Source organism: Sus scrofa, chromosome 15 (genome assembly GCF_054392235.1).
Source record: "Sus scrofa isolate SSC_HxYL_T2T_F1_AM1 chromosome 15, Sscrofa_HxYL_maternal_Yorkshire_Landrace_v2.0, whole genome shotgun sequence".
Classification (NCBI taxonomy): domain Eukaryota; kingdom Metazoa; phylum Chordata; class Mammalia; order Artiodactyla; family Suidae; genus Sus; species Sus scrofa.
In genome coordinates this window covers 46,775,422-46,799,423 of record NC_139397.1, presented here as the reverse complement: position 1 = coordinate 46,799,423, position 24,002 = coordinate 46,775,422, and the positions used below count along the sequence as shown (strand labels likewise).

Below are 24,002 nucleotides of genomic sequence, written 5' to 3'. Positions count from 1 at the left end.
ACTAGAGTCTGCAGGGCATCCTAGAGACCAGCTGGTCCCACTTCCACACATTTTGGTCGAGCAAGCTGAGCCTGATGAGGCACCTCTTACCCAGAGTAACACCACCTAGGGCACCTGAGTCTGAAGCACCAGACTCAGAGAAGACACGCCATCATTTTCTGCTTCTGCTCCCAGTTCCCAGACCTCATGAGGCCAGCAGGCAGCACCTCACAACAGGAAGTGTTTTATATGCGTTTCCCATCCGTGTCACTAAGCCATCTTTCCATGCAGCCATTTTTATTATCCCAATTTTAAAGGTGAAATGGAAACCCAGAGAATTTAAGTAAATGTCAAAACAGTCATAAAATAAGTAGCAAAATTCAAACATTAAGCCAGGTCTTCAGGCTCCAAGTCCCATGGTCTTTCCAGGGCTCTCGCAGACTTCATTTAAATTCCAAGCATTCTTGTTGCTTTAATACCAGCCAAAGGCATTTTTAATTTTAAAGATGAAGATCATGATTCCCTTATATTTCTGGATTTCTTTTACTGGCAGTTCAGGGGGCTGGCGCTATGCATAACTCATGCACACGGCAGTGACGGCCCCGCCACAAGGGACGGCAGCCGAGCCCAACAGGCACAGCCCCACATCCGCTCGCCGCGGGTCTGGGTCTGTAGTGAGGACACGGCCATCATGTGGCTTCATCACAGGCTAACTTGTGAGGTCTCTGAATATGATTTTCTCCATGCAGGACAAGTCATTCACCTCTGCCCAGCTTCCACTTTCCCTCAGTGTCTGAGGTAACACCGGCAGGTTCCCATGGCATTTTCTTCCCCTTCCAGGCCATGGCCGTGGCCCCCGAGGCGCTGAGCGCAGGCCCTGGAGCCTTTGCGTCGGCTGTACCCGGTGCTCACCTGCTCAGAGGCCCCCCTTCCCTAAAAGCCCCAAGGTCAAGTGAGACAAGGGTCCTCAGATCCCAGTCCCTGCCTGGCCCTCAGCCCTTGCCGCCCTACATCCTGCCCACTGGCCCCGCTCCAGACCCCAGGCCACTGCACTGTCTCTGCCAGGTGGGCCTCCCTTCTCAGCTGCCCCTGGAGAGCTCACTCATCCATGGAACTCAGGGCCCTCTTGGGAAAGGCTTCCTGGACTGTGCCAGGCAGAAGGGATCCTCCCACCACACGTGTCCATGCCTCATGTACTGCCCATGCCCTCTCCCTGACGGCCCCTGAGTCCTCTGCCAGCCAGGCTGCCCTGAAGTTCAGCTCCCGGACCATCCAGACACACAAAGAAAACTCAACAGAAATCTGTCAACACGATGCAGTTCCTCCTCCTTCTTATCCATGTGGGTCCTGAGACCCAGTGAAGGCTGTTCCTATTTGTATCCCAATCCAGTCATGACCATTTACTGGGCCTTTTCTTACATAATAGAATAAACAATAAACCAAAGCTAATCAGTCCTACAATATTCTCTGTAAGGAATGTGGAGACACAGGTCCACTAAACCCAGAACATAGTACGGCTGAGGCTAAGAGTTAAAGAGTTGCTGACGGTGTCCTTAGCTTCGGGGAAGCAGGCAAACAGCCACAGGCTGTGTATCTGGTGCACAGAGACCAGAGGGAGGTGCCCACTCCAATCCATGGCACTGGGCTGGCCTCATACAAGCTCCTCTCAGCAGGGCCCTGGGTCCTTGTCAAAACTTCCGACTCGGGTTCTTGATGTGTTCCTGACTTACTAGAAAACTTTTAAAAATGCTGTCCATTCTTCTGTGCCCCCCTATTTCCATTGGGCAAAAGCAAACATGATTTATAGACATGAATCACCACAGAGAAGCACACAGACACGTATCTTCCCTTAAAAAAACAACAGAAAGCTAAGCTGGACAGTGTCCAGAGAGTAAGAGACACTCTGCTCTGGGCTAAGTTACACAGGACAGAAAACTGGTTCCTGGGCTCAGCGGACAGAAGACTCTTCCAAGACACAGACTTAGAAATGACCAGCCATGAACAACACAGCAGAATCGCATGGCACTAATGCACCATGTGGTCAGTCTATGAAACGTGCAAGAGAAATACAATGTGAGCCATGCATATAGTTTTCATTTTTCATGAACCACGTTTAGAAATAAACAGGAGGGATCCATTTTAACATATTTCATTTAATCCAGCATATCTAAAATATTATCTTTATATGTCAATGTATAACTAATTCACAGTACACTTGGAATTAACACAGCATTGTAAGTCAACTCTACAACAAAATTTAATACAAAATAAAAAGATATCATCACTTTTAACATACAATCAACATAAAAACATTGAGATACTTTACTTTTTCAAGAATCTGGTGCACTGAGAGCTTGGCCAGCAGAAGCCACGTGGCTGGAGGCCACTCACCAACCAGCACAGGGAGACCTTGCTAAAGGGAAGCACACATCTCCATGAGGCCTCAGTTCCAGAGTGATTTTGTCACTCAAAACCACCCCTGTGAGCATCTGAGCCCCGGCCCAGGGGGACCAAGGAGACTATAGGCCTCCAGACAGGGGCCAGGTGGGCGAGGCCTCTCCCAATGCCGAGGGGGCCCCCTGGGCTGCATTTCCCTCAGTCAGGTGGTCGGGGGGACGTCCACGTGGCAGCACAGACACACGTGGTCTGAGAGGCTTGAGCTTCTGCCTGCAGAGAGGACCCTGCCCCCGCTCCTTAGCCGTTAGTGTCCATCCTTCTAATCCCCACAGATGCCCCCCCGCTGAGGCACAATGGCCAAGCTCTGCCAGGGAGGGGCCTTTGGGAGACCCAGCACTGTTCTCTGTTGACCTGTGTCAGGTTAGTTGCCCTCATTTACGCATAAACAGCCTCAAGCAAGGGAAACGTGGGAGCTCGTGCTCCCTAAACATTCAGTTTTTTGCTGGAGCTGACATGCACCGCTCTGATCCGCGCAGGCACCTGCGTGGAATGTGAATAAGTGTGAAGTGACGCTGGGTCCTTGGCTCAGAACATATGTTCCCCGCTCCCCTCGCTCATCCTCGCTGTGAGTCAGAAATAGCCGCACCTGCACACCTCAAACTCATCTGGGTGCCGCCTCTTCCCAGCCCCTCTCAGAGGTGCGGCAGCATCCAGGCCACCTGAGCAACAGATGGACAGAGAGCCAGGCAAGTGGCCGTGGGTGCTTGGTCCAGCTGCCCCCACCCTACCTCCTGGTGGAGGCCTGAAGAGATCTATGCAAACAGGCCACCACCCAGCCAAGGCGAGGGCGTGAAAGGCCAGGACGCACCAAGTCCAGCCCCTCCCACGATCGTGCCCACAGGACCGAGGACTCACCAGGCTGCACAGTCTGGGGGCCAAGCAAATGGCGGGAGACGTTGGTGTGGGACCCACACAACCTGCCACTCTTCGATCTGAGACAATAGGGAAGCACCCCGCCAGCCCCAGCTCCTCCAAGCGAGGGGCACCCTCACTGCCTTGGGCTTTTGCAAGAACTGAAGTGGATTATCTCGGCAGATATCTTTACAGACCAGCATAGAGGAGCTCAATGAAATGTCAATACCCTCCCTGTAGCCTTGCATCATACCCGCCCCGGCCATTTCCAATACTTTCTACCTTCCTCCCAAACGGACTCCAAGCAGGATCAGGGAGAAAGCTGGGTTTTGAATGAAGAACTTAAAACGTTCTTCCACACCAAAATTTTCTTCGTCTTAAGAAATGTTCTTTAACTTTTAATTTTTAAGCAATTACAGACATAGGGGAAAGCTGCAAAAACAATATAGGGAGTTCCCACCCACTCTTCGCCAGGTTTCCCCCAAATTAACATTTGACTGTGTTTACCATTCTTCCTCTTTCATAAATTTTTTTCTGATCCACTTGAGACTACATAAGAGACCTAAGAGCCCTTTACGACTCAATATATGTTTCCTAAAACCAAGCACATTTTTCTTATAATCACAAGACAATTATTAAAATGGGGGGGGAGGATGAAGGCAATACTATTATTTCATTTACAGACCTTACTCAAATTTTGTCAACTGCCCCAGTCCTGAGTTTTACAGAAGGGGGGGGCACTTCCCCTGTCAGCACCTTCAGGGGCCAAATCATGGTCAGGGTGCCAACTGCCAAGTCTAATCAGGTGACCACCTCCCGCTCCAACCACTGTCCCTGCAAGTCTATGTTTGCGTATCTCCCCCTGACTTCAGCCAGTCCTCTGCTTTATTGGGAGGCAAACAGTAATCTGCTTTTTATATACTTGTAAAAAATGAGGTGCAGGAGGCACTGACTTCAGGCATGAGGCAGGACCATGGCTGAGCATGCCTCCTTGAATAAACACTTCCCTGGGTGCTGCCAGGCGGCACAGACACCAGGTAGCCCCAAGCTTTCTCCCAACTCCCAGCTCAGACCTACACGCACTCCAGGTTGTTTTACTGAAAAAGGCACAGCTTGAGACCCAGAGAATCCTGATTCCAAATCCCGCTCTCACCACCTGCTGCTCAGGTAGCAGGTCCCCAAGGCTCTAGAACTGCAGCCATGTCCCCCCACACATGTGCAAGAAGTAGACCCACCCTGAGAGCCTGAAGAGATCAGAAATCATGTCCTGAACTCAGCGTTTTCCTAAACTTCTCCGTCCTCCCTGTGACCCACCCCTTGCATGCCTGGGGATCCTGAATTTATCCCCCAAGGTAACTGAGGTCTGACCCAGGACCTTACACTGAGTGCCATTGGCTGGGGTGGCTAAGCCCCTGCCCACACCCTCCAGCTCCTCTGCAGGTGGGTCAGGGGCACATGGTTCACACGACCCTATTGGACAGATGGAAGCTTGGCTCACTGACCGTGAGTGGCTGGACCTGGCGTCTCAGGGAGGGCGGCCTGGCTCCCAGCTGGAGAGCCCTTTTGGCTAGTCTTCTTCACAGCTGCCTCCCTGGCCCCAGGACCCCTCCACCTGATGTTGGGGCTCATGGGGGGGGCCCACCTGGGTCTGGCCAGGCACCTGCTCAAGGTGGGCCCTCCAGTGATGCTGCATTTATGGGGGCCATGGGGGCCCAGGTACTTGGTCAAACACCATTCTGGGGGCTTCTGAATGAGATCATCATCTGAGTGGGTTCAGTAAAGCAGATCAACTCCTCCCACTGTGGTGGGCCTCTTTCAATCAGATGAAGGCCTGAATGGCACAAAAAGGCCAAGTGAGAGGGGACTTCTCTGCCTGATGACCTACAAAGTCAACTTGAACTGAGACCCAGGCTCTTCCTGGGCCTCGATAATGCCTGGTTAGCCTCCATAATCACATGGGCCAAAATTCCTTAAAGTAAATCTAAGTATGTGTATCTATAGATAGACACATATTGTTACACACACACACACACACACACACACACACACACACACACACACACGCACATGCACACACACCCTCCTGCTCTGCCTCTGGGAACCCTGACACCCTCAGACAGAAGCCATTGGGTCTCTGGTCCACCCCGTGGAGAACCCAGAGGGGCCAACAGGGCTGTCCTGATGTCCATCCCCAAGGCCACCCTCCACCCACCGCATCCTCCCCTCCTCCCTGCCTCCCTCAGTCTCACTTCCCTCCGAACAGAGAAGGGAAGGTTCCAAATCAAAGGCAACCTCCCTGTGCATACAAAAGCCCAGGCTCATCCAAACGCCCCAAGCTTGTGGGATCATCACCAATTCTTTACCACGGAGAGGTGCTGAACAGAATAAACAGCCAGGAACAATCTGGAGCAAGCGGACAGTGGTCCCTTCTTGACGTAGGTCCTGCATCTACACCTGTGCCCAGGTGGCACCAGGGTCCCTCCTTAACATGGCCGCAGCCTGCTCTCCACAAGGCCGGAGGCCCCCCCCTCCCCCGCTTCTGTGGCCACACCCAGCTCTCAGAGGCACCCAGTCAAAGACAGCCACTTTGCTGTCCCCTCCGCTGCAAAGGTGGAGGGGGGACAGGGTGTCCCATGGTCCTGGGGACTGACTGTACCAAAGCCACTCCACCCCTGCAGGACATAAGGGTCACCGTGCTGTGGGGCCACAAGTGCAACCTTTGGATGCATGAACTGAACATGCGGGACGTCCCCACGAAGCCCTCCCGCCCCCCCCCCCCAGACTGCACACACTGACGTTCACATGCTCACATCATCGACATGGGCCCTGTGTTGTGTCAGGAACACTTTTCTCTGGAAGAGAACTTGGAAGTGGCCCTGGAATTCCTCCCACGCGGCAGCATCTAATAAACCTTAGGCCTTCGGCTTCAATTGTTTAGTTATTTTAAAACCACTCCCTGTGACATCTCCCTTAATTGCTTATGCGTCTCCAGTAACAGAACGCCAGTGGCCTGATAAAGGCACAGGTTCAACTCAGCTCAATTTAAAGTTGCTTTTATCAACTGTCTACTGTGTACCTTGTGCTGGGGGGGGGGTTGCAACTGTGACCCCGGGAATCCTATCAATACCTTTAAGAAGATGCATTTAAATGTCACTGACGTCCCCCTCTCCCAGCAAGCCTCCTAAATAGGAACATCAGTGTGAAGGAAGGGGCTGTAAAGTGGGAAGTTTCCGTGGTGACGGACGTGGACGCCAATGAGAAGCGACATGGGGATTTCGGTGGCCGATGTGGTGAATCCGCCCTGGCATCAGGCTCTCTCCACATGTCACTCCAGAGAGTCTGCAGGGCTGCGCCCGGCGCATAAGGACCGCCCACTGCCCACCCGACGCAGAGGAGATGGGTACCTCAGGGCCCAAGCCATGGGGACACAGGTGCAGCTTGACCTCACCAGGACACACTTCTCTCTCACTGTCCGTGCCTCCACCCTCACCCCCCCACCCACGTCACCTCAGCCCAGGGAAGCAGGTGCCATAAATCAAGTCTTTACAGCATGACTTATGAGGCCCCGGAACACTGCTTAACCATGATATTGCGCTGCTAAATAAGCAAGCCCCTGATGGAAAAATCAATCACTGTCTTACCTGATGCTTTCGCCAGGTATTAAAACACACACTAAAACATCCTCTCCCATGTGTGCCGTATGGTGGCAGGTTGTAAAAGTCCTCAGACACACAACCGTCCTGGTCCACATATTCAAGCAGAGCTCAGAAATATTTTTTACTTATTTTTAAAAACCTGATAAAATAATCGTTTTCATCAAAGATGAAATAAATTAATATTTCTTAAAAACTTCAACCTTTAGAGTATTTCTACACTAAAATAATGTCCTGGCATTATTTTAAAATATTGTTCCCGGCGAATATTAAAATTGCCTTCAGGAGTTCTTGTCGTGGCTCAGCAGAAACGAATCTGACTAGTATCCATAAGGACACAGGTTTGATTCCTGTTCTCATGGGTTCCAGTGGGTTAAGGATCCAGCATTGCCATGAGCTGTGGTATAGGCTGCAGACATAGGTCAGCTCTGGCATTGCTGTGGCTGTTGTGTAGGCCAGCAGCTACAGCTCAGATTCAACCCCCAGCCTGAGAACCTCCATATGTCATGTGTGCAGCCCTTAAAAGACAAATAATAATAACAATAATAATAATAATAATAATAATAAATAAAAACTGCATTGTCTCAAAACAAGGAATTCGGGTAATGGGAAAATTTTCAGGATCCCCCTCACATAATTTAGGGCAGGCCCTTCCCTCCTGAAGCAGCACCTCCCTCTGAGGATGCAGGGAGCTGTGACCCTCCGCAGAGGGCACAGTCACAGGTCACCTGGTCAGAGAACAGAGCAGGCATCTCCTCTAAAGTGGCATCTGGCTGGCAGGGGTGATGCCACCTCTTCCCACTTCCACCAAAATATATGAGAAAATGCAAGAAACACACCTGCTCTGAAATGTAGCACAGGTGATCGCCCAGCTGCAAGAGCCAGAAGCAACGTCCACTAACTAGATGCCCACAGCCCAGGCCAGGGTCCGGCTACAGCCCAGCCCCTGCAGGGACATGCATCACCCCTGCATCCTTAGCAAGTGGTTCCTGTGTCCCAAGTGCAGCCCACAGGCCACCACCTCGCAGAAGACCAAATTGACTCTTTCCCCAAAGGCTCACTGTCCCCTTGGAGAGGATAGACTCACAGAAGAGAGCACAGCCAGCACCACACCTCAGGGCTCGGCCTCCACCAGCACAGCTCCCTCTGGGAGGGGCTGTGACCAGGAGTGGCCCCGAGTGTCCTCACAGGCAGGGCGGGAGGTGACCCCCTGAGAGAAAGAACCCCTGGGAGGGAACATGGCACCACTGCAACAGCCTTGGGCCTCCCCAGGTACAGACATCGGGAGATGCCATGCATGCATGTACATGCACGCACGCACACACACACACACACACAAACACACATATACATGTATGCAAACACGTGTGTGCACACACACTCACACACATGCACTCTAGCACAAGGGGGTCTGACCAACTCATAGGCTCTGAACTCAGAAAGTGGGCTACAGAAATGGGGAAGAAATGTGGAGAACTATTTATCTGGGGGGGAAGGTAGGAAAGGATGACTGCTAGGAACAGGGACAAAAAGACTAGAAAGAGATGAAGATGGCAAGTTAGAGAAGGAACACAGTGAAACAAACACAAGCAGTAGCTCAATTCAATCTGCGGACACAAGGCCCGTGAAGGTGGACATCAGGCTCGTGGTCTGCTTTTCACAGGACTATGACCAGTCCAGGCACAGTGAGGGCTCCGTTCCACCTCAGACAGCAATGGACACGGCTCAGGAACCACTCCAAACAGGCAAGAGGGGTTCTTGGGCTCAAATGTTGTGCAAACAACACGGTTTATGCCAAGTGCCTGCCTCCTTCCTGGACATATGGGTTTGGGCACGTGGGGTGGGGGCCTGTGTGACCAGAGCCCCAGGAAAACCGGGGCACAGGCTCTCCAGGGAGCCGCCCCAGTGAACGGTGCCATTGCAAGGGCCTGCTGGGATGGCACGGGGCAGGCACCCTTGAGGCTGGACACCACCCCCTCTGCTCCCCTCGCCATTCTCCTCATTGCCCTTTGCTATGAAGTCTCAGCCATCAGGACAGCCCTGCCTGCAAGGTCACAGAACAGGGTGATCCTGGGGACCCAGGGCTAGATACAGGCATGGGACAGAGGGCTCATCACACTGCCACCCGAGGCTTTGAGACCACATCTTGTAAGGGGAGATTTCGCCCTCGGGGACACTGGGGAGCAAGCCTCTAGGACAAACCACAGATGGTGCAGGAGTGGGAGCTGGTACCATGGCAGCCCCGCCCCCACCCCCTCACTCCCTCTGACCTCCTCCCTGGTCCCCACTGCCTCCTTCCTCAGGGTGATGTTGACCCTGAGGGGCACGTGCTGACAGCAGACTCGACCTCAGGCAGGACGTGCACTTCCCTGATGGCTCATCTGCAGGGGCCAGGGGGCTTCCTTCCCTGCCTCCTAATTAATCACTAATCCCTTAGGGAAGGAAAAAATTCAGAAATGCACCAAAAATCTGGCACTGTGCAGCCAGATACCGGGTACTCGGCGAGGATTTGGGGAAGATCCTGGAAAATGCTAAGCCCACTTCAATGACATGTCAAATCCTGTCAGCTCAATGTCAAGTTATAGTGCATTTTACATATCAAGATTTTCTAGAAGTTGATTAAGTTTTATTGACGTGACATTGGTTTATAACTTTGGTTCATGTGTACAATACTATGTTTTGACCTCTGTATACACCACAGCAAGCTCCTTTCAAGAAAAGCCTTCTCAGGCTTTGTGTAGAGATGGACTGACAGGTATTTTTTAACAATATATTTTGCTATTTTCAATGACTCATAAAAAACATATATCAGTTTATCTTTAATTCAAACTAGTTTGTCTTAAATACCTATGCATCTAAAATACAAAAAGCAACAAAAATAAAGGCTATAGCAACATTTCTTTAGTTAAGACTGTAAACCAGGCAGCTGTGGCTCAACACAACGAAGACAAGCCCATGCTGTGAGGGAGGAGGGTGTCACTGCAGACAGGGTCACTGCCGTGGACAGAGTCGGGCGCAGAGATGTCATGTCACCATCTTCTCCTGGAATCACAGGCCACCCCGTCCACTTCATCAGAGATGGTCAAGGATTAACCAAGGATCCTGTAAAAGCCACCTCTTGGCAGGGATTTCAGACAACTCCTCGGACCCTATTTCTACTGAGGACTCACAAGGAGTTACTAACACAAGATTTGAAGAGCCCTTAACTGGCTGCAACGAAGTGGCATTTTAAACCAGGAGCCCTGAGCCTGACATTTTGAACTTGCATAATGTCAAACTTGCATAAGCACACGTGCACACAGACCTGCACCATTCAGAGGAGTTTGAGGTACGAGTTCTGGAAAAACTGGGATGCCTGAAAAGAGTCATTGTGATTTTTAGCCCATGACTCTAAAACAGCAGCACCAGATGTCTCACCTTTAGTTACAGATCTTATCTGTGGCTTCAGATGCAAAACTGACCCAGGAACGTGTCCCTGAAAGTCAGGACAGAGTTACACTGTGCACACTGAGCAACTTTACTTCACAAAAGGGCCTTGGACTTGAGGATGCCATGACAATAAGAAACAAAAAGAACCAAGGTTCAGAAAAGGTCCCCTGGGGAAGTTCAGCTCCTAGGGGCAGACACCCATCTCCTAGGGACAGACACCCAGTGGAGCCTCATTGCTGAGGCTCATTCTCTGGTCAAAGCCAGGCCGAAGGCCAGGTCCAAGGCCAAGCCCAAGCCCAAGGCCAGGTCCAAGGCCAGGTCAGCCCAGAGTCAAGGCCAGGTCCAAGGCCAAACTAGCCCAGAGCCAAGGCCAGGGCCAGGGCCAGGTCCAAGGCCAGGCCAGCCCAGCCCAGAGCCAAGGCCAGGTCCAAGGCCAGACCAGCCCAGAGCCAAGGGCCAGAAATAGGCCCTGACTCCTGACCGAGGAGTCTCAGACATTCTGGATGTTTTCCAACCAACTCACCTGGCAGAAAGCTCCTCTACCTGAAACTGGATTCCTCCCATTCAGGGAGACTCTGAAACTGGTGGTCCAACTAACCTCCTGGCAATTTAAATACAAGGATGAACAGCTTCCAGGAAGAACAGGCACCTGGTCGGGTGTCAGTCCTATGACCGGCGTGGGGCCCCTGTGGAGGAACATCTATGTCCCAGATCTACAGGTGGAACCCCAGATCCAGATGTGATGGTGTTGGGGGGCGCGCTCTGGAGTGACAATGTCCTCGGGGCTTCGTGGTGGGATCCGCCCACTTGTGAGAAGAGACCCCAGGGACATGTGAAGACATGGCAACACCCTCCAGGAGAGGCCTCGCGGGCAGTGCAGGCGGAACAAGCAGAGGCTGTTGTTCCAGCCCTGCCCAGGGCCCATCTCGGCTGCCAGAATGGACTTGGCCCCTGGGAGCCCCTTAAGGGGCAGAGCCTGGGGCCTTACTGTCCTCCTGGCAGGGCCTGGCCACCTCTCTCTGGACAGAATGTTCCCGTCCAAACCTCCTGGAGTAACTTACAAGGAAACACAACACTGGACTTAGGAACTGTGTTATTTTTCTCTGCCTTCAACACTGAAATGTGTGGAGAAGGGTTTCATACTTTTTTCCTCGAAAGTAGGACAAGCAAAGGGAAGGCTGGTGATTCCACACATCTCAGGCACCTCACACCTTCCTCTTCCCAGGAACAGGCAAAACCCATGGAGCAGGTGCCCTTCGGGGGCAGAGGGCGCCAGGTCTGACCCTGGCCTCCTGGGAGACCTGGGCCTGGCGGGAGGAAATGGCCCGCAGGGCTCATCCCAACCCCAGTGCCAGGAACCAGGCCATAGGGCTCAGTGCAACACCTCTGTCCAGGAGCTAAGTCCTGGTTCCCAGGGCCTCTTCCCCACCAAGAAGCCAGGATCCTCGCTGCGAGGTTATTCTTCACCTCCATGCCCCCAGAGTCCACAGTTTATGCCCCAATAGTAAGGGGTGGGTCACTGAGGCCTTCATTCTTATGTTGGCGACAAAGAATAGGTGGCTTTAGTGATCTGCCACAGCACTGGTGACAACCTACTTTTGTCCCTTTTATGTGCACAGGAATGACTGGATCGTGTCTATACCAGGAAGAATGTATGGTGTTTACACACATAAACGCCCCCCAACTGTCTTGCATTGCATCGCAACAACACAAAAAAAAGGCAGCGAGAAAACAGGGCAAAGGGGGTGGGGGTTCAGGGAGGTGGTGTGGCTCGCCGGGACAGGAGCACGGGTCTGGACAGCGGGTGAGCCATGTGGACCGAGCAATGCAGAGATGCTGACAGGCTGCACGTCAGCCCCCACGCTCTGCAGCTACTGGGGACCCCGAGGGGCAGGTGGGCCTGGGTGGTGCCCAGCCCTCCCTCGCCGTGTTCTCGTTCCAGTGGGGAGTTTCCTAAGACGGCTTTGGCTCCCCCGCGTGGTGCTGGTGAGTGAAATCGGGGCGGCCAGGGCCGTCTTGCAATCCAGGAGCTTCAGAACTCCAGTCGGAAGACTTCCCGTGACCCCGGGCAGCTCTCCTCTGCAGATCCCGTTTCTCTCCGGAGAGCTTCTAGAACACCAATTAATACAGACTTGGGGTACCTGTCTCTTCAGTGGAAAGGCGCAAGACAGCCCCCACAGAATGTGGGCGTGAGGACGAGGAGTTGTGAATCTGCAGACGGTGCCGACCACGACCACACAAACACCTGACCTTAGGTCCACTTGGCATCAAGGACACAGCTCAGCTCACGGCTCCATAGGTCTGCCCCAAGAGCAGGTGCCTCTTAAATCCAATGTCGAATGCAAGGTTTACGCATGAAACCTTTCAGCACAGTCGCACCTGTAGAACATCCAGCCTGGAACACAGACCTTGTCTCCGCGTGAACCCGGCAGTCACCACACACTTGAGTAAATCAGCACGTCACCTGTGCAAGGGTGGAGACGGTCTAATCTCGGCTCTACACCAAAGCTTCTGCTCCTGGTGAGCTGGGCTGAAACCCAGCCTCATTCAGGGGCCTCTAGTCCCAGAGGCCCAACCTTCCCAAGCAGCACAAAAATGCCACGTCCACTGTGAGTAGCCCTGGGGTTAAGAATGAGCTGCATGGAATAAAACAGTTTTGGCCTTAAAACTATGGATCTATAACCTCTCATTCTGGCCATAATTAAATAGCATGACCAGTATTCTGATATAGCCATTTCTATTTATGAAATAAAGCCCTTTAAGCACAGGAGGATTTCCATCCTGAAAGGGCAGGGGGATGAGCGGCTGCTCACCCCAGAGTGGCCATGGGTCAGCAAGTCACGGGCTGAAAGGAGAAGCATCCTCACAGCTGATACACCCCCTCCTCATGCAGTGCGACTCGGTGCTGCTTGGTTATTCTTAGCTTATGAATCATATCATATGGCACCCTATTCCACAGCCTTCATTCTTTTTTGAAAGAAAAAAAGGTATTATAAATAATTTCGGTCTCTGGGTAAAAGAAACTTACTTGAAGGATTTGATCATCCAAAGACAAAACGTCTTATGTTTGACTCTGTACATTAAAATGCCATCCACCTGTCCTTCCACAAAGGTGAGGCATCCCAGGTGTGTGAACGCCCCACCTGGTGGGCTTGCCCATCTCATGTCCTGAGGCCCCCCAGCTCCCCCTCCCTGTGCCCCTGCCCCAGAGCCCCAGCTGCACTGGGTTGCTGTACATCATATTCCATAGGAAAAGACTGCACGGCAGACTTGCACACTGAACCATAGTGGAAGCCGGCACCCGAGTCTCAGCAAAATATGTTTCAGCTGTGCAACAGTAAGTCACACACCTTGGAGTCTAACACTGGTCTGCAGAATGGGGGCGGGAAAGTGAGGACTCTCCCGACCCATATCCAGTGACCAGGGTGGGGCGTGTATGCCCTGGAAACTCCCAACAGCCCGCGTGGGCCCCTGACATCCTCTCACCAGTGCCTGAAGCTGGCAGTGAAGCACCAGCCAGCACATCACTGGTTGCAACCCAAGATCAGAGTCAGTAACACCGAGTCTTCCACGGACATCACGCTACAGCTGTACAAACACACAAAGGTCAGTCCCGCAGAATACAGGAAAATACAATCTTTCCACCCAGTTTTGCACGCAGATTATGCCACGATCATGCTTTCCCCGTCAAGTGGGGTAGGATGGATCTCAAAAATCAAATACCACCACGTGTTCCATCCACTCGAGGTGTCACTACTTACTTGTTACCATGAAAGTCTGCTCAGGTAAGTACTGCTGCTTAACTGTAAAATCAGTCATTGTTGTAACTTCCAGGTATTCTCAGCAGCAGGTGGGCTGTGCCCTGACAGACGGGAGATAAAGGCTGCGAGACCCCCTAAGCTCGGGGCAGAACCCCCGCCCACTGTGTTGCCCGTACAGAGTTTAGTGAGCTCACACGTGCCTGAGCTCGATTTCCCCAAAGGCCCGGGCCTTCTGGAGGAGTCAGACCATCTAAGGACGAAGCAGCCCCTGCCCCTCATAGTCAAACGCACAACCTGGGAAACACACTCAGAGTCCATGTCCTCTCTCGGAATGTGCCTGTGACAGTGTCTCCACGTGAGTCGTGCTCGGACCCTGAGACCCCCACAGCAGCGGAGGGAGGTACCCCCTGCATTTTACATGAGTCCAGGCCCCTCCCCTGACTTAGAAGCGGCAGGAAGAGATCTCCGTTTGCAAACACCTAAAGAAGGTTAACTTGAGTCTGGAAAATAGCCAATCTCAGCAAAATGCTCTCTATGAAGAGGTCGCTACCCTGTTAAGTTTTATTACCACACAGGATGAGCACCATTTGGGGCAATTTTAACTTCAGGGTGACCCTGAGTTCCCCCAGGGCCCCGCCAGTGGACGTCAGACACAGAGGCCAGCCTCCTGCTACAGCGAGGGCCCCAGTTCCTGACCCTCCAGAGGCAGCTCACGAAACAGGTGTGAAGGAAAACAGGACGCAGGACACCCTTCCAGCAGCTGTTCTGGCGAAGGTCACACTGGCTTCATACAGACGCCACTGTCACGCAGATGACACGGTCACACAGAGGATATACCCACTGTCACTGGTCACCCTGCGTGGGCAGCCACCCGGGAAGGCCCTGACCAAAGGCACAGGGAGAGGGAGATGGGTCACCAGGAGCAGGGAAGGGAGTTGATGCTGCCATGAATGTGTAAGAAAAGCTCAGCGCTGGGGGCGGGGGGAGTGGTCACGTGTGTCTGGGTGGACGGTTCCGCCTCCACAATGGACATGCCTTGCCGTCCAACTCTCAGTTTTCCTAAGAAAAACAGGAAAACTCCAGTCATCTGCAGAGGGGCTCAGCACAGTCCACTCCTCACATCACAAACCAAAATTACCACAGTTAATTGAAACGGCAGGAGAAGTGCTGAATGCTATCTCACAAAGCGGCCAGGCTGACTCCCGATGGGCAGCCAGACGCTCTCATCTCAGCTGCCGCGATGCCAAATGCCAAGTGTATCAGCTCCACAGCCACCAGCACACCTGAAAGCAGGTATGTCTTCCCCCAGAAACTCAGCTACAATATGTGTAAGTTACTGGAGCAAATGGCACTTCCAAAATAAGTACAAGTCAAACAAAGGAAAGCCACGACTCACCCCAAATTTGATCACTTTTTAAAATCATGGAAAGCACACACAACTTAAAATTTACTATCTTGACTGTTTTTGAGTGTCCAGCTCAGCAGCATTAAGTACAGTCACACTGTTGCACAACCATAGCCCCTGTCCATCACAGAATGGTTTTTATCTTCCTGAGGTGAAACCCCTACCCATCTCAAAGTTGATCTTTTAATCAAAAATTGGGAGTCTTTTATAAAACTGCTCAGGTAAGAATAAATCACACTTGAGTTTATAAGGGCCCTATCTGCCATGAAATGCAAAAGCAATACCCACTGTGTATGCATCTAAGAAATTTCCAAACATTTCCTAAATAATTAAGTAGGATTCAGACATATTAGATCAAATTATACAGTAAAAACCAGAATCCTCAAATCTTTCATTCTCAGTGAACTTAACATCTCTAAGACCTATAACTTCAGCCAGTTCCTCTATCCCCCCATTTGAAATGATTGCTTCCTGTTTCCACATCTAACGTCACAGCCTCGGGTCCTCAGCAGACGTGAAAGTTAAACACTCCATCCTATAAAAAGTTTTAGGGAAATTGCTGAGCAGATGGCTTCAATATTCCAGTCATGATGGAAGGCGGCTTGCTTGGTTCTGGAGGTTGGTTACTTGGATTCTTATGAAAAGTAAATGAAATGTTTCAATTTGGAAATATTTTCCATATTAACTTGAAAGTTCTTATATAACAGTCTAAACATATAGCAAACTCATTTCAATATCTAAAACCCACTTATTCCCACAGAACAGTAGTTAACATTTAATTATTTTTATCATTATATCTGATGTTTTTCAGAATCTGTAAGGACTCATCTGGAAGAAAGAAACTCATCCAGAAAACCCATCCACCTTCAAATTCTGTTATACTTGTTGTTGATGGGCAAAATTTGCAAAATCTTTGTTTCTTCACACGTGTCTCATCCATATAGTTCCATTACTAACCAAGACTTTCAGAAAATAGAAAGAGGCTCAAAAAAACATCCATCCATGTTCTAAATAAACTTCCCTATAAGCAGTAAACATACTCAGATTCACAGCGGAGGCAACATTGATGGGGCAAAACCAAAACTGAGACAGGCCTATGAACTTTTTTGAAAACTCACAGTCAGTAACATAATCCAACCATAATCATAAGCAACAAAATGAAGATTCCATTTTCCAAAATACTTGGTGTTTTACATTGGCATGCATAATATAAAACAGTGCCTTGTTAATCATTTAAGAAGGGGACCCTGGTCCACATGCCATCCATTCAGAATGACATTTATGATAAACGTAGACAAAACCCCAAGAGATTACATTCTTCTCATTATCACGGAAAAGTCCATGATGGTTCATTTTGTTTAGCTAGAAAACACATAAGGAAAGGCCAGGAGCTTCAGTTTCATACCCAACAAAAGTATCCCAGGACTCAGACAGACATATTTGGCAGGACACAACTGATTCTAGAGATGAATAAACTCTAACAAAGCCCTTTGCAGAGAAGGTGCAGCTTCTCTGCCTTTTCCTCCAGACCTGGTATCTCTGAGTAAAGCACTTTAAGTCAGAAGCACAGGAGAGTGGCTGAGATGCAGACCCACAGGATAACACACTCTGTATCAATTGTTCTCTTTTTTAATTTAAAAATGACAAAGTTTCAAAGGGTTTTTTTAGACTCCTTTCTCCTCTGTCATGTGTTCTTAACAGTAACATGAACTACTTCACAGACCACCTCCAGCCACATCCATCTGTCCCTCAGTGAGAAATTACATAGCATACAATTGCCAAGGCAAGACACCCAACCCACTGTTTTACTCACTGAGATCCTTCAGGTTTGAAGCACATAACATCTGCCAGTTCCTACCCTGACTGCAAGCAAAGCCTGGATTGCAAACACATTCCATGTTAGCCAATAACGGAGGTTCTCCTTAATAAATCAATATAATCCACAAAAGAAACAACTTTAAAATTAATATAGGTGACTTCATAAGCCAACCAATTTCCCTTAAAAATCCAAGGCAACAACCACCTAAATCTATTTACCTTGCAAACAAAAACAGATCTCTCAACTCATAACCCACTGTAGAACTGAATAATCCATTTTTTTGGCTTGTTTCAGTCAATATATAAAACAACCACCTTAAAAAACCAAGATATCTAAAATATGCAACCATATTTCTCAACTTTCCACTGATACAAAACCAAGAATCTCAAATCAGAAGAACAAAATGCATTTACCTGTGTTCCTGTCCGGTAAGATACAGCAATGCTTCTGCAGAATGCCAGGTAAAACCTGTTTCAAAAAAAATAAATAACATAATTTGGTTATCATTCAGGTAGAGAAAGGCACCTCATTAACCAGTGCAAGTATTTTTCTAATAAGGTCATGCAGTGTTGCACAGTCATCACACCCAGGACGACGTAACAAATTAAACAGCACTGAAAGATTCTGAGGACATACATTTTTCATCAAAAAGGTTAATCAGGTAAGTGTGCTGATTATATATGCTGCTAGGAGGACGGTAATGCAGTTCTGTTTAATGTATGTCCCTAATGGGTCCTCAAAGTACCTTGAAAGCTGCACTCAGGGGACTCCTACAATAAAGCAAATGGCCCACCAATTTTGTGATGGCTTTTAAAATATGAGACGCAATTAGAGCCTGAAAATGGAGGCTTGTTGGGGCGGTACATTGGGTCCATCTTCTAGCATCTGAGGCGAGAAGCTTTCATCAAGGATGACTCACAAAGAAGAAAATGTGAAAGAAAACCTGAGTTTACATGCACAGCTTGGTAGTAAAAGGTGAAGGAAATATCTTATTTGATAAATGAAAGGAAAGTGAAAATAATGGAAAATGGCTTTCCCAAGAAAACTCAGCCATGTAAGGGAGCTGCAAAGCATAGACTTAAAAAGAATTGCAGCTGAAAAGATCTCTGTGGGAAATTTATGATTATGCTTTCTCAACTCAATTAGAGTAAAAGCTGAACTTCCATCTTAAATCCTCCGCCGATGAACCTGCAACCACAACCCCCCAAATTCTCCGCCGAGAAGCATGCATCAGCTATTCTGGAGCAAACCGATCAGCCAATGGGGAGGGAGAAAAGGGCGCTGCAGAGACACTAAAATCCTGATGCCTGCCCCTGGCCAGCCGGTATACAAGAGATTCGAGTAAATACAGTCAACATGTGCAGAAGTTTTCCTCTGGAATAATAATCCCTTCCCCTTCCAAGCCCCTCACCAGCCCTTTACATGCGAGGGAGAGCAAGTGTTAAACTATGGGACAAGAAACCACCGGATTATGTTTACACTCTTCTCTCGGACCAGTCCCCAGCCCTCCATGTCGGACCGTGCAAACACACACACACACACACACACACACACACACACTCACACACATATACACACACACAGAGTTAACATCCTGGGATCTCTGTAAATCCACACCCTGTCTGATTCCAAGGCCTACACGCCCACTCACTGACCTTTCCAGCACTTCCAGAGGAACTCATCAGGCTAAGAAACAGTCGCCCTCAAAAGACGTGAAGGATCCTATAAGCTGCAACAATTCTGCACACGACACGGCCCACGTGAGGCTGGAAGAGCAGGTGAGATGATAAAGCTCTACCAAGTCCTGCAGTTAAAGTGGACCATGGAACCCTCTCATGTCCCCACCACCTATTAACACCCAGTGGGGAACAGGCTCCCCTGGCCCATCGCAAAGCTACCTAACTGGTATCCCTACTCTCAGGAGCACTGGCAAACGGTGCTGCCAGGTTGACTTCCTATGGAACTACTGCCAGCAGATAAACCACAGATATACACAAGTAGGATGCCAGGGGCTCCCCTAGAACCAATCATTCCCTCCAACCTGACACAGCTGACATTTCCCAAAAATGCACACAGCGAAGGGGACACAGAGTTTGGATCACTGAGCTCAGACCACAAAATCTGCCACCCCTGCCACTCAACCATAACTTGGTGACATTTATTTATTTACTTATTTATTTATTTGCTTTTTAGGGATGCACCCAGGGCATACAGAGGTTCCCAGGCTAGGGGTCAAATCAGAGCTGTAGCTGCCAGCCTGTGCCACAGCCCCAGCAACACAGGATCCGAGTCACATCTGTGACCTATACCACAGCTCATGGCAACGTCAGATCCTTAACCCACCAGGGATCGAACACTCGACCTCATAATTCCTAGCCGGATTCATTTCCACTGCGCCACGACGGGAACTCCAGACTCTGCGACATTTTTATCCCTGAGAAGTGATGGAGAGTGGCACACAGAGGCTTTGGAGAGGCCACAGTGGCAACCAGGGGGGGGCGTGTGGGGGCGAGGCAGGATGTTGTACATATACCATGGGGAGAGGAAGTGGGACATGGATGCTAAGGTGGTATACTAGTTAGCACTATGTAGCCCACCACTAACTAGCCCACCACTAGCTAGCCTGGCATTAACTAGCCCAGAAGTAATCAGCCCAGCAGTAATTAGCCCACCATTAAGTAGCGTGGCACTAACTAACCTGGCAGTAACTAGCCCAGCACTAACCAGCCTGGCACTAACTAGCCCAGCACTAACTAACCCAGCAGTAACTAGCCCAGCACTAAGTAGCCCACCACTAACAAGCTACCTGGCATGCGCAGCCACACAGGGACATGTGGATCTAAATCAAAGAAAACATGAATCCTCAGAGTGCTGGCAGCATTTCTGTGCAGGTGGGGCTGGTGGTCACCACACTGCAGAGAGTAGACACTAGACCATGCACAGATGAAGGAAACTACTTTCTGCTTTTAATTAAAGGGGTTCATGCTTTCATTCTCTCTGTAAGAAATTCAGATAATATAGACATGCACGGGATTCCCATATTTCCATTTAACTCCTTTGGGACTACCTGACTTTTTTTTTTTTTTTAATTTCACGGCCATACCCACAGTATATGGAAGCCCCTAGTCCAGGGACTGAATCTGAGCCACATCTTTGACCTAGGCTGCAGCTGTGGCAATGCCAGAACAGTAACCCACTGTACCAGGCCAGGGATGGAACCAGTGCCTCAGGGATCAAACCAGTGCCTCAGCAGTGTCCCGAGCCACTGCAGTCAGGTTCTTAACCCACTGTGCCACAGCAAGAACTCCCCTCCCTTACTTTTTAAACTCTGTACATATATAATGTTGATGCTAAAAACTCATATCCTTCAATTCTTGGAAGTTCAAACTATTTCTTCTTTTTTGCTAGAATTTATTCGGATACTGCACATATTGAATCTAATTTATTTAATTTCTCATTTTTGTTTTCTATTTGTCTTTTTGTTCTGCTTTCTGGAAAATTCTCTCAACTTCATCTTCAACCCTCTAATAAATGTTTAACTTCTATTCTCCTATTGTTACCTTCCTTTTCTCTGAATCTTCCTTTTGTATGCCAGCCTACTCTTGGGTTATACACATAGTACAGGCTCTTCTCTCTAAAAAAATGAGTTTATATCTTCTTCTATCCTTTGTATTGTCTCTGTTTCCAATGCTATTCTTATTTGCTCATTTACTTGTTTTGCATGCTTGTGGATTTTGCAAAACATTCCATGCCCTTGGCTTAGAGATCCACATCTAAGGCCTAACCGTTACTAGTTTATACTCCCTGTCTGGAACATGGGATCAGACAAGAAGGCTGGGGAATCTGGTGAGGAGGAGGGTATCTGTGTGCTTTTAACCCCACAGCGACCCAAGGGCTGAGAAAGAGGAGAGAGAGGAGAAGAGGGGCAGGGCCGCAGGACAGCCAGTTCCGCAGGAGCCTCCCTACCGTCCACAGGGCTAGTTTCGTTTTTTTCAGCTCTTATAGCTGAATCATCTCCCGATGGAGAGTCTTTTCCAAGTGTCCCACTTGTGCCCTGGCCTGTCCCTCTGCTCTCCAGCTCTTCCCTCTCCATCGTCCTACTTGGGCTGACGAGGAAGCTGAGGCAAGCTCAAGTCACCCAGCCAGGCTGCACTGGGTCCTCACTCTCTGATTCAAGGACAAGAAGGCAGCTGTGCTGTTTAAACAGGAAGTAACCCGTCACTCCTCTTGCTGCTCAAAGCACAGGAGCCTCTGAGATGCAGACGGCTCCTCAGTGCCAGGACATTAACACGTGTTCAACTAACTCTTCTGGCCAATTTCACGTTGGAGAACTGGGCCTAGGTTTGTTCCCAGAAGAGGCAGGTCACCTGCCTCCTGAAAAGAGACAAAGAGCTGCCCCCCTGTCGTGCTGCTACAACCCTGAGGTTCCACATGACTTTGGCGATGCTTGCTCCTCGCATCCTATCACGTGAGGTCAGATGCCTCTGGAGCCACCCAGCCCCACAGAGGCCGGAAGGTCACGTCTGCTGACCCCCAGTCAGGCTCTGGCCAGGCGAGGCTGCAGGACACCCTGGCTTTGGAGGGTCAAGACCCTGCAACAGCAGGAAAGCAGGGGCTACACACATGGTCTCGGTGCCTCTGCCACCCACCCTCCTCCAGGGTGGGCGGAGCTCAAGTGGGACACCTGCTGTGGTGGGCAGGGCCGCCGTCCGCACAGACCCCTGCACCAGCTGCCGCAGGCTGGCCTGCTGGGCAGGGCAGGGGGCTTGCTCTCTGGGCAGATCTTCCAACCTCAGCCATCACCACCTGCGGGCGTGGGACATGATTACAAGAGCAAAGCATGCTTCTCACTGTAGGAGGCGGTAAACCAGTAAAGACACATCAGCCAAGGAGCATAAACCACCTGCTCGGGGGCCCTGAAGCCTGGCGTGCAGCCCAGAAATTCACATTCCTCTCAGCAGAAAGCACGCCAGGTTCCCCACCAGGTGGGCCACGCCAGACCCGCTGCAGGGCCACGCCTACTCAGTAACAGTGTCTGCACCACACTGGGAGCCCCAACCACACAAAGGAAACTTCTAGAGGCCGGGAGTTCATTAGCTTGATCGTGATGATGGGACCACAGGGCTGCAAATGTCCAGACTCATCAAATTGTGGACAATGTATATGTGCACTTTTCCATAGATCAATAAAGATTTCTGCTCCACATTCTCAGCACATTTCTGCTTGTGCCTTGAAACACACAGGCACACACACACAGGCACACAAAGTGCACACACAGTGCACATATAGTCCACACACATTCACACAGTGCACACATGCACACACAGTGCACACATGTACACACAGAGCACACAGGCACACACAGGCACACAAAATGCACACACAGTGCACACATGCACACAGTGCACACACCCAGACTCTGCATTTCCAAGGGGCTCCCAGGATGCTGATCTGCTCTGCCAAGAAACACCCAGAGAACCACCAGGCCATGCACCAGGCAAACTAGGTGACAGTTCCCATTAACCACCCTCCTTGGTGGCTGCAGTCAAATTTTAGGTCAGTAGAGCAGAGTGGCTGAGGTGAAAGCTCACAGTCAGGAGGAACAGAATGACTGAGCACATAAGAAAAGGATTTCAAGTGTCTCTGAGAGGCAGAGTGGGCAGAAGGTTCTCTTACTAGAGCAGAGGCGGGGGACTGATGGCCCCAGCATGTCTGCAGGAGGCACTCAGGGCCAGAGGTATGGGTACACCAAGGGCAGGAGCGAGGGAGCGGCTGGAGGGAGCCCTCTTCCCCCACAGGCAGCCCAACCCCTGTGCCAGCTCCCAGAGAACTGAGGAAACCAGAGCCTGGCAGTGAAGGGGTGATGGCAGCAAAGCCAAGCACACAGGCTCTCAGCACTGCTGCCCTGACCCCACTCCTGCCTTCCTCCAGAAAGAAGGGGTTGGGGTCCCCATGGGGTCCCCACCCCCCCCAAGAAATGCTAACTCTTCTCTGAAAAATAGACGTGTCCCCTGTCATGTAGGTCTCCGACCTAAAACGCTGGCTTTCCACTAGATCTTTGAGTGGGAAATTCTACCAGCCAGTAAGCCCCGTTCATTCACCAAAATACACGTTCCATACATTTTAAGGTCTCACACTTAATGAAGACTTATAGCTGAGGATTATCACACATTTAAAGAAAACTCCCACTTTAGGAGACACTGAGATAGAAAAACAGAGTTAGAGAAAACAGAAACAATATAGGGAAAAAGAGTATTTCAATATACTGATGATTAATAATATTTCAGAAAGATAGGGGAGACATCTCGTCCATGACTCAAGGATAGGATGTTGGGCTTATAAAAGGAACATAACCAAACAGGAAGACCCTTGTTAAAAAGAGGACAACCACATTTTTAAAAAATAAAGACCTGAAGAAAATTCGACAAAATATCCCAGAAAGTAGACCAAAAAAAAAAAAAGAGTTGGGGAGGAAAAATAATAGAACAGAAATGCGTCTGGCCTTCTCTGGAGTTTCTGACCAATGGGGGCTCCGGAATGAAAGGTCCAGGACACAGAAGGGAACACAGCGCTGGACACACTCACAGGAGCCCATGTGCCTGGGTGACGACTTCAGGTTGCACAGGCCCTCAGGCGTCCAGCGCAAC

General features: G+C 50.1%; 1 protein-coding gene across 11 annotated transcripts in view; it reads right to left on the bottom strand.

Moving 5' to 3' along the window:
* DLGAP2 (DLG associated protein 2) overlaps positions 1 to 24,002 on the bottom strand; it is a 666,739-nt gene that overhangs the window by 486,159 nt on the left and 156,578 nt on the right. For all 11 annotated transcript variants that reach the window (XM_084998159.1, XM_084998164.1, XM_021074622.2 and 8 more), the window contains one exon: positions 17,769 to 17,823. In XM_084998159.1, the coding sequence (XP_084854285.1) occupies positions 17,769 to 17,823 (55 nt within the window). The remainder of the gene's footprint in view (positions 1 to 17,768; positions 17,824 to 24,002) is intronic.